At 37.1% G+C, this 15,288-nt stretch overlaps 3 protein-coding genes across 4 annotated transcripts in view; 1 reads left to right on the forward strand and 2 right to left on the reverse strand.

Moving 5' to 3' along the window:
- The window catches only part of LOC125230935 (putative leucine-rich repeat-containing protein DDB_G0290503), a 41,127-nt gene extending 38,442 nt beyond the window's left edge, over positions 1-2,685 (reverse strand). For both annotated transcript variants that reach the window (XM_048136234.1, XM_048136233.1), the window contains exon 1: positions 2,536-2,685. In XM_048136234.1, coding sequence (XP_047992191.1) covers positions 2,536-2,550 — 15 coding nt within the window. In that variant the 5' untranslated portion in view covers positions 2,551-2,685. The remainder of the gene's footprint in view (positions 1-2,535) is intronic.
- Positions 2,686-4,571: 1,886 nt separating this feature from the next.
- LOC125230934 lies at positions 4,572-14,321 on the reverse strand. Its single transcript, XM_048136232.1, has 16 exons — positions 14,174-14,321; positions 14,024-14,105; positions 13,729-13,816; positions 13,505-13,607; positions 13,266-13,347; positions 11,883-11,979; positions 9,968-10,166; positions 9,278-9,359; positions 8,956-9,046; positions 8,427-8,532; positions 7,600-7,696; positions 7,426-7,522; positions 6,753-6,964; positions 6,140-6,275; positions 5,408-5,718; positions 4,572-5,009 (listed from the first exon to the last, which is right to left on the reverse strand). Exons 1-16 carry the CDS (start codon positions 14,193-14,195, stop codon positions 4,574-4,576), a joined length of 2,241 nt encoding a protein of 746 aa, XP_047992189.1. The 5' UTR covers positions 14,196-14,321; the 3' UTR covers positions 4,572-4,573.
- Positions 14,322-14,674: 353 nt separating this feature from the next.
- The window catches only part of LOC125231373 (DNA-directed RNA polymerase, mitochondrial), a 29,769-nt gene continuing 29,155 nt past the window's right edge, over positions 14,675-15,288 (forward strand). Inside the window, 2 exon segments of the mRNA XM_048136816.1 lie at positions 14,675-14,902; positions 15,038-15,148. Of these exon segments, the coding sequence (XP_047992773.1) occupies positions 14,761-14,902; positions 15,038-15,148 (253 nt within the window). The 5' untranslated portion in view covers positions 14,675-14,760.

Genomic DNA, 15,288 nt, shown 5'->3' on the forward strand with positions numbered 1-15,288 from the left:
TCCTCACTGACCCACTAACAAAATACACCCTGTAATATCTAATTATCTATGACATGAATCGAATGTTTAGGTATGTATCTAGCAGTAGCGGCCGGTCTATACAAGCCGATTCCCATCGGCTTGCCTAAAATTGATTATTAGTAAAATACTTAATGTTACGATAGGTTTCTTTTTGCATAGTGTTGCCTAGCAGAAATTTTCACCAGCCGCCATTGGTATCTAGTCTATTTTTCTATTAGCTGAAAATTCGGAAAATAGACTAGGAGTAGTCCCAGGATAAATATTGCCTATACATAGGCACAATGAGCTGCACAATTGCATGGAGAAATTATGAATGGATTCATTGATAAATTCGCCATGCACTTTTGCAGCACACTTTACAGTCATACGCTTCCGCTACCTATGTGAACTTGTGGACCCGCCTTTACGATGTCGTACGGGATACCGGTTCCACTCATACCGTGTTATCTTGCGTATGATTAATGAATCGTATTGAAGTGTCAGATGATATTGCACCTGCTTTCGATTTCTATACAAAATTAACTTGAGCATAATAACAAAATCCAACTTACATATCTTTCCATTGAAGGAGTGCATCTCAAAATAGTTAAGAAGCTTATGGTTAAAATTGTGTTCTAATCTGGCGAAGTATTTAAATCCAATTTCATGGAAGCTTACAAGACGCGTGGGCGTCTACCGCCTCTATTAAATCAGAGTCAAGAAAGCTAGCGATTAATTTAAGGTTCGCAGGTATCCGGAAAATCAGTAGTTAGTTTAAATTATTGTCTCACTCTACGTATCAGTTTAAAATGAGAAATTACTCGGTCATAAAGTGGTTTTTCATCACACCCGCACTTTAAATGTGTTATTGCACGCAGGCGGGGCGTGAGTTATGGAAAAATCGTTCTCCCAAGGGAATAATGAAATTTTTTGTGCCGTACTTAACTTTTTTACATCTATTTACATATTTTTTACATTGCGAGTGTGATGAAAACCATTGTGTGTAACTCGGGGTGTATGAATATTACTAACTCGAGTCTTTAAATCGCTCCGGCAAGCCGTCGCGATTTAACTTACTCTCGTTAGTAATATTCAACTTCCTCCCCTTGTTGCACAATGTACTATTGTGACGTAGCTCGTAGGTGTATAAAGTGCATCCACGGGTGTTGAGCAACTTCATCACTAGCTAACTAAATGAATTAATGAACAAACTAGTGAACAAGCCCACTCTCCCTTTTTAACCTTCCATTACCGCGGCAATAACGTTAGTTACCTCAATTTGCGACTGCGAGCCAACTGTTTGCCGAGCGGATCTTTATTCTTTACGAGGTGCGAAGGCTTCGCTAACTGCAGTACCTAATGCACCGAGGGGCAATCAACTTTCTGTTTGTATTCTATACTCACCACCTGCTCCTTGGAGTCAAGTTTGAAATTTTTGTGATATGATAGATAATTAGATTAACATACCTACCTACACCTTACGAACAGAAAATTGTACCTAAACTGATAATGTTTATTAAACTTTTCTAAGACCTTGAGCTACTGCTACTACCCTACCAACTATAGTAGGTACTACCACTTGTCAAAAAAAATTGTAAGCTTCTACTAGGTACAGTTTCTCAGGGCACTGCATCACAGTGCTTGTGCTTCTTCTCCGATAACGCCCTCCGAATCATGTTCAATTAACTAAAACTAGGTTCATCCCTTTGGGCAGTAGGATTTAGATAGGTCAAAAGTACATCATTGACCATGACCATGCACCGGCTAAATGATAGTTAATATTTCTTATGCGCGGAAAAGTGGTGGAATACTTTTGGTTAATTACACGCTCGGACTTTCTGAAAATGGCGCCTATCTAAAGGGGAGCAAAGTTTTGTCCCATACGGGACGGGATGGATATTTTTAAAATGAAATCTCCTTTAATGTTTATAATATTTCGAATTTCGATGCCCACATCTTAAATTAAGTAAATAAAAGTAACGTCCCTTTTTTAAATATTTCCTCTGATTTTAATTTTAATTCAGATCGGTTTTATCGATAACGATATTTCATAGGTAGATGATTGAAGAACAAACCACGGTGTCGGTCATAAGGGCATTATTTTTTGACAAAATAATTGATATTCCAAGAGGTATGTAGGTGCCTTTACCAACTTATGTTAAAGAATATTATAATATAATTAGGTAGAGATGTTCCTAATTATATTTTAAGTTTATAGCTAAGTAGAGTGTACCTAGAAAAGGATATAATCTATAGGTACCTAATAGTTGGTCCATGCTTGAAAGCACAGTGCACAGTCGTGAGCTTAAAATAATGCCTAATTAGAATAAGTTTCCTCTACAAACCCATGTAACTAATGATTGAACAGTAATGTAACCGGCTTTTGAATAGCTAATTATCTTACAGATTACTTTTCTTTGACACTGAACCCTTTATCACGAGACATGCTCATGAATAAATCTTAATACATAGTAAGATATATAACTAGAAACCATTAAAATAATCTAACTTAAAAAAGTAATAAATTTGACTTACCATAGTTAAAATCATTATCCGTTAGTCGAATTCGAATGAGGAACGTGTAACGAACGCCGGTTCTAAATTTGAATTTGAAAGAGCGTGAGTAGTGTGCGCGCGCGCAGCCGGTCGCGAACTGAGCACAGTGTGGAGATACTCGTGAACGATGAACTTTAGGAGCGCCGGCGCCGCTGCACTCTTGCTCTTTACTTTATTATACCTTCACGTGTTCCTGTTGGGAGGAGAGTCCGCAGTATAGAGAACCAGTTTGATAGCTACAACTCGAGAAGACCGCAACAGTAATTGAAAAGGGTTCCTATGTTAGGTTTTCTTTTTTGAAAGAGGTAACAATTTGACCATAATCTCATCCGATGACACCTAAGTATAGACTTCACTATGGATGATTCCTTCTCTACCTGATTATCTTAGCCCGATCTTCAGTTGGCTAAACTAAAAATATGGTCATTATACATAGGTAGATAAATCTCAGCACCGCTGGTTATGTGGTCTCAGTGATATGTACAATCTTGTTCTTAGAAAGATCCTAATATTACTTAGATACCATTGATTGAAATCCGAAATTGTGCGTATCTATTAGGTACCTACTCTATAACTACAGCAACGAAAAAAACGATTATTTAATTCAATGGCCACTTAGGGCTTACCTCTAATGGGCCCAGTAACTCCCACGTCCAGTAAGCAACTGGAATAAGACCACTCGACATATCCGATCAGCATTCCATTAGGACAGGTATTTTTGGACACTATCGGTCAAGCGGACAGAGATCTGTTTACCTTACAGATCTGATAAAAGACGTTGCTTTGTTAAATCAACAATGAGATACCTTCCCACTATCTGCACTTCCCTTTTGGGTATTAAATGGTAGGTACGTAGTGATTCAATACTCTTTGGGTACAGTCACCAACAAATATATTGGAATTGCCAAAAGGTGCACTCCGACATTCTAGTGGAATACCCCCAAAGCTGTCACAAATATTGGAACACGCCTCTATTATAAATAATAAATATAAATAAATAAATAATAATCAATCAATATTATAGGACATTCTTACACAGATTGACTGAGTCCCACGGTAGGCTCATGAAGGCTGTTGTGTTGTGGGTACTCAGACAACGATATATATGCATAATATATAAATACTTATATACATAGTAAACATCCATGACTCAGACAAATAAATACCTGTCCTTACCGGGATTCGAACCCGGTACCGCGGCTTAGCAGGCAGGGTCACTACCAACTACGCCAGACCGGTCGTCGTAATTCGTCTTATTATTATAAGTAGGTATTATAACGTTATAGTGCAGTGTTACAATATTTGTGAGAGCTTTGGTTTGGCAGTTCCTAAATATCCAATAGCGACTATACAAGTTGTCTATGTGTGTGTCAACTCGGACAGGTCAAGATTACGAAGCTGGTTTTTATTCATAGGTTTGCCAGCAACATTTTAATGCCACCTATCGAATGTGAACTGTAAATGTCCAAACATTTAGCTGAATTTTCGTCAACTTTATTACAAGTACATAAGGTGCACCGATAATCAGCTATGTTGCTGTTTTGACTACACAATCAACATCATGCTACTTTTCACAGCAAGAACCATACAATGACATACGAGTACATAGTTTATTTATAAACATACTAGTATTTTTAAGAACTAGTAAGTATAGATACGTCATAGGACAAAGACAAAATGAGCAATCATGCTCAACACTAAACAATCAACAAGTACCTACCAATTCTCTTGTGTTAAATAGGTACTATCTACGGATAACAACTGGTAACAACTTTATAACCATTAATACTTACCTTCACTATATTTTGTTTCTTTTTAATATTTACGAAACGAAACCTTCTTTGTTTGTTTCTTCTATTTACTCAAATAATTAAAAACAAGTTATGTTTTGTCAATTCTGAAATAGACAAACAGATTTTACCGATAAAGAAATACGAATTCGCGGAAAAAATATGTTGACATGTCAATAGAGATAAAATCGGGGGTCAGTTGTTGAGAGCACAAAAACAAAGTAATACTATTGATTCTTTACTGCCTTCCTGTGTACAATGCGTTTGTGTCGACTCACGCACCCGGCGGTCCTGAACGTCTTCCAACACTCGTCACAACTGAAGGGTCTTTCGTCCGTGTGCGTTCTTTTATGAACTGTTAGAATGTCTGAAGTGTTGAATCTTTTACCGCACGTGTCACATTCGTGGTTCCTTTGGTTCGCGTGGTGTACGAAGTGTCTTCTGTATTGAGCTAGGATGTGGAAGGTTTTTCCGCAAACTTCGCATGTTTTCTTAGGTGTTGGGTCGTGGACGGCCTTGTGTATGACTAATCCGCTTTTAAACTTGAACCTTTTGTCACAGACATCGCAGGAGTAGAATTTTCCTGCGGAGTGCATGTCGAGATGGCTGCGCAGGTTCCTCGTGTGCTTGCCGCATATTTCGCACACTTTCCAATAGTCGTACCTTTAATAAGTAATAAATAAAGCAATTACATTCTTACCGGTTTCAAAAGCATCTTCATAAATCTATAAACAATAAAAACAATACGATTGTAATCTTTATTACCAACGAATAGCTTTTAAGTTCTCAAACGTGTTAATAATCCATGCTATTTTTATTTTATTAGTAGAATAAAAATAATTTGTTTAGATATTAATAAGAACACAATTGGAATTGGCCAAAAAAAGATTTATGCAACAGTATTATCGTAAGGTCGTGACTCGTAACGTATAATTTTTAAAATAGGTACAAAATAGGTAAAAATGACATGGCTCAAGATTCTCAAGGTCATTTCTTTCTTTTGATTCCCTAAGCACTGAATTCAGGGCAGCAAACTGACCTGTGATGTATGAACTACATACCTCATTTTCCGCATCTTCTTTTTCTTCCTAACCAAAATCTTCTTCGACTCCGATTTAGCCAATTTCTTTTCCTGTTTCATATCTGCTTCACTTTCGAAATCACCGAAATGCGTATCACCGTCTGCCATATCCTCGTCTCTATTGTTTATATCATTGTTCTCGAGGTTGTCTATGGTTTCGAGTTTGATAGATTTGGTGTCTCGGAAGTGTTTGTCCACGTCTTGGCATTTCCGCCGGAATTTGTACGCGTGCTCTAAGTCGCTTAGACAGTGGAGACATATTTGCCATGGAAGTTTATCGGATTTGTCCATCTGTAAGCAAAGATTTGGTTCATTAGACTTAATCTAATGAAAATAACCGTGAATCATTCAAAACTCTCAAGATTTGATTCATTCTACTTGATTACGATAAAGTAATTATATTCCCAGTCATAAACCTGATGTTCCCTATTTGCCCTTAGTTCCGTATCTCCACCTCAAATACTTATATGACTCAGGAACAAATCTGTCACAAACAAATCAAAAAATCTGTGCCTCTCTAAACCCTTCGAACCCGGGACCCCTTCAGAGATGGTTCTAGCAAAAGACTCTAAGCCCTTTAGCCCGTAACGGCAAGATACTGGCCATCATACTTAAAACAAAAAGGCATCTCTTTAATAATGATTTCGGTTCGAATTTGAATGATTAGACGGGAATGTCAAATAGTCAAAGGATTAAATTTAGGACCTCTTACCTCGATACCTCCAATGACCCGCAGTTTAGAGGCCAGGTCTACGCCCTCTTCATCCGTCCTGTGAAGGTCTATGCACGCGCCTGTTCCGAAACACGAGCGGCACTGCTTTTCTGTCACTTCTATTTTTGGGTTTAACCTGCAGAAAACAGTATATCGTCACTACTTTGAAAATATCTCGTATCTCACACTGCTCCTCAAAGTTAAAACGCAGTAAGCCTAAAGTAGTGACGATATAAACATTTGCAACAAAGAATCCAAAGAAGCCGATGGTATTATTTTGAAATATTAATCACAGTTATTTCAGCAGCAGATTAACGTGTAAGAATAAGAACCAAGAGAGCGCTGATTGTCCTGACATTATCGCTTGGAAGAGTACATCCATCATTTGCTTCCAGTGGTTTTCAATACCTCCACAGTCACACACACAACACCAAACATCATCATAATTTCAAAACATCTTTTTGTATAATCAATAATCATATAGTCTCTAACAAATAAAAAATCATTCATTCATTGAGGTGTGGGAATTGTAGCAACATTAGGTATGTCTAGAAAATTTGCTAGAGGTTGCATCGTATTCCAACAGAAAAACAGTAAAAAAATGATTACAAACCTTTGTTTCAAATCCAAAAGTTTGATGTCATCTTCAAAATCGTTATCATGGTCCACTTGGTCTATATGATCTACTTGGTCCTCATGGTCGTAATGGTCATCTTTCTGCTGTTTGATGTTTGGCTTGGACTTTAGTACTTCATATTGTGCCATCGCGTCGAAGTATGCCCATTGCTCGTTTAGGATACCCTTGTTGGCGAACTTGCGTTTCCACTGCAAATGAAGTTGACTTTAGATATTTTAATACAGCAAAGAAGTACAAAGTAGCGTTAGATTATTCCCTCGTACAAGCCACGTACGATACGTAAGTACAAATAGCGGCATGAAATTTTAGCGCCCAGTGAAATGTGGACCCCTCCTGCTGCGCATGGGGACGCATACCCTTCGCCACCTGTAATCCCCTGAGATACCTGCTTTTGACTTCTGTGCAATAATGGTCAGTGCTAAACTTACGTGCCACTACTTGTACTATCAGCTGTAAAAGTGCATGGAGAAATTATAAATGAATTCATTGATAAATTCGCCATAAACTTTTGCAGTTGATAGTACGTGTAAAGTGATACGACAATTTGATATTTGCTAACCTATTGCTTATGGTTAGTACATGGTTACATTATTTGCTAATTGCAACATAACAATAACAAAACAATGTATATGTGAGTACCTTTACCTACCCTAAATGTCTTTAAAAGATGCATCCACATCTCTTCCAAATCCAACAAGCTGTGGTCTATAGGTAAACCCATACTACGAAGTTTTTTCTCCACTTCCCTAAAAATCAAGTTTCGTGTTAATTCTAACTCATGATTTAATTATGTAAAACTCAAACGATAAAAAAAAATTGGTACCTCCATGCAGAACTTTGGTCCCGGTATTTGGTGTACCTAAATAAATAATCCTGTTCCGTTCTTGCGCTTATAAGGTTCAAGACCCATTCTTCTTGCCCTGATACAAAAAGATTAGAGTCACAGTCAAATATACAGCGTACATAGTAAGAAAAAATAATGTTCTAAGAGTAGGTAAGGTATGTACACCAGTGCCATATTTTACTAAGAATAGCATTTATTCGGGAACACAGACAAGACTTAAATAAAATAATTACACATTGCAACACAAATAGAAATGAATGAAGTGGCACGAAATGGCCTCATCTCAGCGTGTTCCTAGTGACTTCCAGCGCTGATCTTCCGATGAGACTGTCAAGTGAGAAAGATTCACTGAAGGTAACAGACAGAAGAAAGATAAAATACATTTATAGCAGTAGTTGCAACTAGCGCCAACGGTAGCTAAGGAAATAATAAATAAATAAAATAAATATTGGGGACACCTTACACATCGACTTAGCTTCAAACTAAGCAAAGCTTGTACTATGGGTGCTAAGCGACGATATACATACTTAAATAGATAAATACATACTTATATACATAGAAAACATCCATGACTCAGGAACAAATATCTGTGCTCATCACATAAATAAATGCCCTTACCGGGATTCGACCCCAGGACCGCGGCTTAGCAGGCGGGGTCACTACCGACAGTACCGACTGAGCCAGACCGGTCGTCTGAATGATTATGATTTTAGCAGTCTGTGTGTTTCTTGGCGTCAAAAATATTGGGACAAATATTTAAGGTTTTGGATTTTTTTTTCAGACTGAAAGAACTAGAAGATACTTACATCCCTTGAGAGGATTCAGGCTTAGCCGCTCCTCGCCCAAATACAACTCGAACAAGTTGTAGTAGAGCCAACTTTTGTTGTTAGTGGCCTTTGATTTCTGGTACTCCTAAATAAATAAATAAAAAATGTATATAATTTCGCCCAATCAAAATACATATAAGGCTCGTCTCAGAGCATATTGCTCATTAAAAAATTTACCGTAGGCTTCTCCGCGGACTGGGGTTTAGAGACCCCTGATGTATAAACATAACACAATCAAATGATATTGTTGTAGTTTGGAAGTAAGTAAGATATTATGTTGTAAGTAGCAATCATATGCATCGGAGCTGCCAAAGCTCACACAAATATTTGTTTGTATAAAACAGAGCAAATCCAACACAAATCCAAATAAATAAATACCTAAACAAATACGTCTCTATCTCTATTATCAAGACGTGAGATCGGTCTCACCGAGGGCTACCAAAGCTTTGGTAGCTCCCGATGTGCTGATGGTGAGTGTACCAATGGTTCTGTGACAGAATGTACTTACGCCAAAAGTCGCCGCCCATTTTCGACATATCTCCCTACCGTTCAAAGTGTCAGGAAAACCATATTCTTGCTTCATTATATTCAGGAGATCACTGCGCCAAAATAAAAGATATTAATACCAAATTCATCGCAAAACCAATCTTATTATACTCATAATTAAGTTAACCCCTCTTGTGTGGATGCGTCAAGAGGGCTATGCCATGTAGACCAAAAAAAATCGTTCCGAAATAAAATGCAAAAAGCTGACCTAATTTTACGCACGGATCCGTGCCTGAGCATACGATGGGTTAAATACAACAGAAAGAGATAATGATGTGACTCACTTCCAAGCCCATTTCCTTTCTCTGAACAGCCAGTCGTTTTGTAGTCGTATCTGAATGAACGTCTCAGTAATGTCTTTCGACCCTGCAAGAATGGGTTAATTAAACAGTTAACACGATTTTTTCAACGCTTTTTTATGAATACTACTTTTGATAAAGAATACTATAATCGTAAATACTAAGGCCTGATTTAGACGGCGTGCGAACTCGCATGCGATTTCAGTTACATTGCGGGCCTCAACAGGTTACATACAATTTTGCACGCCAAATTCTCGTACCGTCTAAATCGGCCCTAAAGCTTAGCACAGTTTCAGTACAAGATTCGTAAGTTAGATGTCACGGTCGTCTTAAATTTAGCCTCATTAAGTGTAAATTGCCAGGATCTAACAGCGCGCGCGCATTTCCCTCGGCCTCTACAATGTTAGTTTCCCGCGTGAGAAAATTGCATATGTCGATGCTCGCTCGAGTAATTAGTAGGTAATTCTAGCATTTCTTTTATACGATCTCGAAAATTGATAACAATGAAATGTATATAACACTTTAAGTTCTCGCGCTTTGTACACATATTTAAAGTCACACACAGGTCGAACGCGATGAATTAACATCATCTTTACCTTTTTTCCCAACGTTTCGGCCAGGTTGCACTGTGTGTGACTTTAAATAAATGAAATGTATAGTTTCCCAAAAACTCACACTGAAACTCATCGCTCTCACTCTCCTGAACCTTCTTGACTTTGGTGGACTTGCGACACCGGCTGAAGAACGCCAGCGGTGTCTCCGTCTCCAAACGAACTAAGTATTCGGGGTCGAAGCGCTGGTAGTAACACAGCATGGCGTCGAATAGCGGCCAGCTTATTTCGACGTCTTTTTTCAGTTTTTGGCGGTATTTTCTCTAGAAAAAAAAATGCAGCATTGTTTAACTCTCGAACTCTCGACTTATTGTGCGTGGCGCCTTATCATGAAGGCTCGGAACCGGTTTAGTTTTTACCGGTTAAAACCGGTTTATTTAGATTTTACTTCGAACTTTCTAAAGAACGCGAACGTTATGTGAACTTTATTTTAACCGAAATAAACTGGTTTATTCGACGAGCGGCAAGATGCGCCAGCGCCGCGTAAATACCTACGTTCACGCAGCGACTTTTTTTGTTTAGTTAGAACAGTATTACCTATCATGCTGCAGAATAAACCGGTTTATTTTGTTCTAAGCCGGTTAATCGAACGAAACCTTAATGAAAGCGTTCCCCTAAAAACCTAAAGGTTTTGCCGCAAGTACACGATAACGGGTTGAAAATTTAATTTGAAGGGTTAATATTATATAGGGAGAGATCGATAAAGTGGTATACACTGATTGCCTTGTCTGACATTGGCTCTGCCAACCAGCAATCTGTGTATTGTGCATGGAGCCCGATACACCAAATATGATATTCCTCAAGTCCTAATTCCGGACACAGTCCAACAACACGTGAGCCATCAGTCTTCTGGCAGTCTAAACACAGTGGTGATGGTTTAACACCCATCATACATGGTCACCTTTTACAGTCAATAAGTTTACGAAAAACGGCTAAATAAATCAAGCCTGTACGCCGCTGTTCACGCGGCTTTTGAACTATTTGAAAGCGTTGATTTTGAGTCGAAAACACATATTTAATGATGATATTAATAGATTTTTTTTGGTACGAATACAGTCTGAAAAACTAATGACGTGAAAAAAGGGTCGCAAATTATAGTATTTTAAGCAACAGGCGTTTAAAGGAGGTCAAAAAAGACGAGTGGCGTAGGTAATAAAGACGCCGCGAGTATTCCTGTAATATTGCACTGCCAACGCTGCTGCCAAAAGCCATCCCCCGCCGGCTTACCGTGCACGCGCGCAGTATCGTTATAACAATGCGTTGCCACGGTTACAGAGCCAAACAATGCGTATTCAATTTTTTCGTTACTGTGCGCGTGCGCGGGAAGTCAGCGGACGCTGGCTTTGGGGAATAGACTTTTATGTAGGATTTTAAAGATCAGATTTATGCACGACCCTGTAAATGACGAATAACAGTTCGGGAATAGAAAAAATATTAGGTGCATTCCGTTCTTTATTAGCGTATCGCATTGTTTTTTGCAATTAATTTTCCGTCATGCTTTAATCACGTTAAATAGTAGTTGGTAGTCGGTTTTATCAGTTGCACCTATAAGAACTAATTAGGAAGTATAATAGGCAACCTATGTGACTTTTCCAAGGACATTACCACATCTCGGACACTGGTGATCAAAATATATGAAAGAGGCGCGTTCCTAGCACACATTCTAAGCTCGTGTAGGAGAACGCGTATACCATGCTTGTATGAGTGAAATATGACAGGTCGACTGTTCGCGTTTTTGACAGGCGGTAACTTTGAGGTAACCGAGAGCAGGTGGGCGGCACTTTCAGGGGGGAGCGGGGGTGGCCATACTGTACGATAGTACTCTTTATTATACTGTGACATTGTTACTTACCATAAGGACAAAATTTGCATGTAACTTTATAAAAATTACTTATTAGAACAACCTTATGTTTAAGTTGCCAAGTGGTACATTTGATTGAAAACGGCACATATGACCATTATTTGTGTCTATTACATACATTGAATGTAGTGATGATGTGCTGCCAAAGCCCCTTCATGTCTTGGACGCAGCAGTCAGCTGGAAGCTCCTGGCTTCTCATTGCTGTCTCCACAGTCCTGGTAACAATTAAAATATATATATCAAGGGTTTACTGGTGAAACCCTATAAGTTGCAAGGCCTACTACAGTTAAAATGTAAGATTAATTGTGTTTAGATATCTATTGTTGTTATTTACTGTTGCTGTGTTGTATGTTTTATTCTATGTAGTTAGCAGTGATTTAGTATCGTCTGTTATGCTGTTAGCAGGTTTTGTAAATAAAAAAAAATAAGTTGAGCAAACTCGTTTTTGAAATTCGAACTATGTGTAAATTCCACAATGTTGTTATTTCAAGGACAAATTATCTCGATTTATCGGGTTTCACCAGTAAATATATATGATATGTATATGGCTGGAAACTTAACAAAGGCCAGGCGCTTAGACACGCCAAACAACTAAAGTGGAAGTGGGCGGGACACATTTCACGTATACCGGACCAGCGCTGGACCAGAAATGTGACGTCATGGAAAGAGCCACTAGGAAAACGGGGTAGAGGTAAACCTGTGACTAGATGGGAAGATGAAATAAAAAATATCGCCTGTCAAAATTGGATGCAAATAAATCAGATTAGAGGCGAGTGGAAAACTCTGGAGGAGCCTTCACCTGCAAAGACCGGTTATACTAAAAAATGTACTTAAATTATTTAATTTGTAAAAATGCACAAGAAACAAAAGGCTATTTTACTTTAATTTTATTTTATTTTTTATATATGGCTAGTGTATGTTCTTTATTTCTTTAAACCAGGTTAGGAGTTACCAAATGGTAGAACTAGAGTCTGGATTAGAACCACCAACCTATATTTTGTGTTTCCATACAAAAGGAAAGCAATAGTTTAATCCACACCTCTCAAGAAACTAATTGGTGACCATTACTATAAACTTTTGGAAATAGATATTCCACAATTATTCATTTCATTTGGGGAAACACCTAATATTTACTCATTTTTTCTTGCCTATTATTGCCATGGTTATGGTTCCCTGAGTCACGCTGGTTTTGCAAAATTATACTACTGAAATTATGCAAGCATGCATGTAGTCCATGTTTGTAGGTGGCAAATTAAGGAAAGGGCTTGTTAACACCAGAAAAATGCATGTTTGCATAGTTTAAGTAGTATAATTTAATTTTGCATAAAACCAGCGTGACTCAAGGGACCGTAACCATGGCAATAACAGGCAAGAAAAAGTTGATTCACCCATGATAATTGAAAATGACTAAATATTAGGTGTTTCCCCAAATGAAATAAATAATTGTACATAATCTAATTTATAATGACTGCTTAGGAAAATAAACCAAAATGTTTTGTACCTCCAAAAATGCTGGTATTCCACTTTCATCTCTTTTGCCTCTGATATACATATTACTAGCTTTAATCGCCACTCATCGTCCCCTAGAAAGAATTTACACAAATCAAAATGACATTGTGAAATACAATTATTAATTATTTCAAAATAATGCATACATGTGTTATAAAGCTTGTATATTGAATTAGCGAAAAAAAGATTTTATTTTGATCAAAACAAACATCTTAAAGCTAAAATACTTACATGATTCATATTTATCCAAAATAGTGGTTTTACCATAATGTTTTTCAAACATCTTATAGTACTTCCAACTCTTATTTCTGGTTTTCTTGGCAACTTTGTAACACTAAAAAAATTACAACTAATTAATTTTCACATTTAAAGTCAGCTTTTTATAGTTAGGAAAAAATATTTTAACGGCTACAGGAGTAGGGTGTTCCTCATGGTTATAGTTAATATCTACTTACATCATAAGTATAAGACCACTTCTTGCGGACATGATTGAGAGTCATAGTTTCTGGGTATCCATTTTCCAATAAGATTGAACGAAACTCCCTGCAAATAGTTTTGAAGTTTAATCATATTTCATGGTTTTCAATTTTATTTTATTTTCACATAGTGTTGCTAGTGCAAATTGAAAGAGACCTCATATTTGTCATGTAACTATTAATCAGTAGATCAGAATCATTATTGAAAAACAGTTTTTTTAACTTAATTATCCCCATTAAGCTGCCCTCAATCAAAAAACTTTTAAACACTTACGCCCACGGCTGTTTCTTCTTTTTAAATAACCAGTCATTCTGAAAGCGAAGTTCAAGCAATTTCTTGGTAAGTTCAGTCGTCCCTGAAAGTTAAATGTTTATTAATACATGAAAATATACAATTAGCATAACACGGGAGTTTGCTACGTACATAAAAAAGCCTTTTCCTCCATGATAGCTTAGTCAATTACTGCTGCCACGTGTAACTGTACGTTTAACCAAAATTACGCTGACTTGTTGAGTTAATGAAATAGTGTTTTTAATTCATATTAAGCAAAAAAGTAATTAGGGCAATCGGATCAAAATTCATTTATTGACAATTTTGACAAACAAAAACACAAAAAGTTGGAGAACTATTTGAGAGCCTTTTAAAAGCGCCTTACATAAAAATATTTTTCAATCCTTTAACATAACATTTCAAAATATGGCATCATGGAACTAGAAATTATATGAAATATTTAATTTTATAAATTTTACGAGGGAATAGTTATATTTTTATGAGTATTTGACTATTATGTATTTTTATACAATATGAGCAGTATTTACAGCAGCTTAAACCGTATAGACGAGTCGTCAGTGTTGCCCTGGGCCAGAATTATTTTCACTTGTAACACATATGTCACTGTCAATTAAATCTGTCAATAGTGCGTAATATTTCTCTCCTCGATTTCACGTGGTTTTCATAGTTTCGGCATGTTTTATATAATTTACTTTTGATACCAATTCAATGAAAACACAATGCATCGACTTATATCAGCCAGAAACTTGTACCAAACAAGCCTTCATAATATTTCCTTGCCTTCAAATACAGCTCTCAATAGAAGTCCTGACATAAAATGTGCCTTTTGTCGGAAAATTCTTCTAGGTCACCACAATATAGGTAAGTTTGTAGGATTCCTTGGCATGTTTAGGACGCTTAGTGACTGGTTTTATATTTAGAACTAAAGTCACATGTCTGTAAAATCGACAACTTAACCTAAGCATCGATATTGCGTAACTTTCGGCCTGTTTCCAGAAAACTTGCTCGTCGCCAGGCACCAGTCCACGAGAATCGCTAATGCCTTGAAAGCGGTCAAAAAGAAAGGAAAACACAAAATTTATAAGAAATATGGAGAACTATTGGAGGGTATGTATCTTACTGATTGTTTACATGTGTTGATGTAAACAAACAACTACTAAAACACATTTTACTTTTCTATTCGAATAAAAGGTCATTTTGAATACATAATATTTGAGTATAGTATTAATGACATTCATGGAATGAAT

This window comes from Leguminivora glycinivorella, chromosome 11 (assembly GCF_023078275.1).
Source record: "Leguminivora glycinivorella isolate SPB_JAAS2020 chromosome 11, LegGlyc_1.1, whole genome shotgun sequence".
Taxonomy (NCBI): Eukaryota; Metazoa; Arthropoda; class Insecta; order Lepidoptera; family Tortricidae; genus Leguminivora; species Leguminivora glycinivorella.

Coding starts and splice junctions, on each gene's coding strand:
- LOC125230934 (XM_048136232.1), bottom strand. CDS start 14,195: ATGGAGGAAAAGGCTTTTTTAT. Junction 13,608..13,728: donor AGTGGTCTTATACTTATGAT/GTAAGTAGATAT, acceptor TAATTTTTTTAG/TGTTACAAAGTTGCCAAGAA. Junction 11,980..13,265: donor GAATACCAGCATTTTTGGAG/GTACAAAACATT, acceptor AATTGTTACCAG/GACTGTGGAGACAGCAATGA.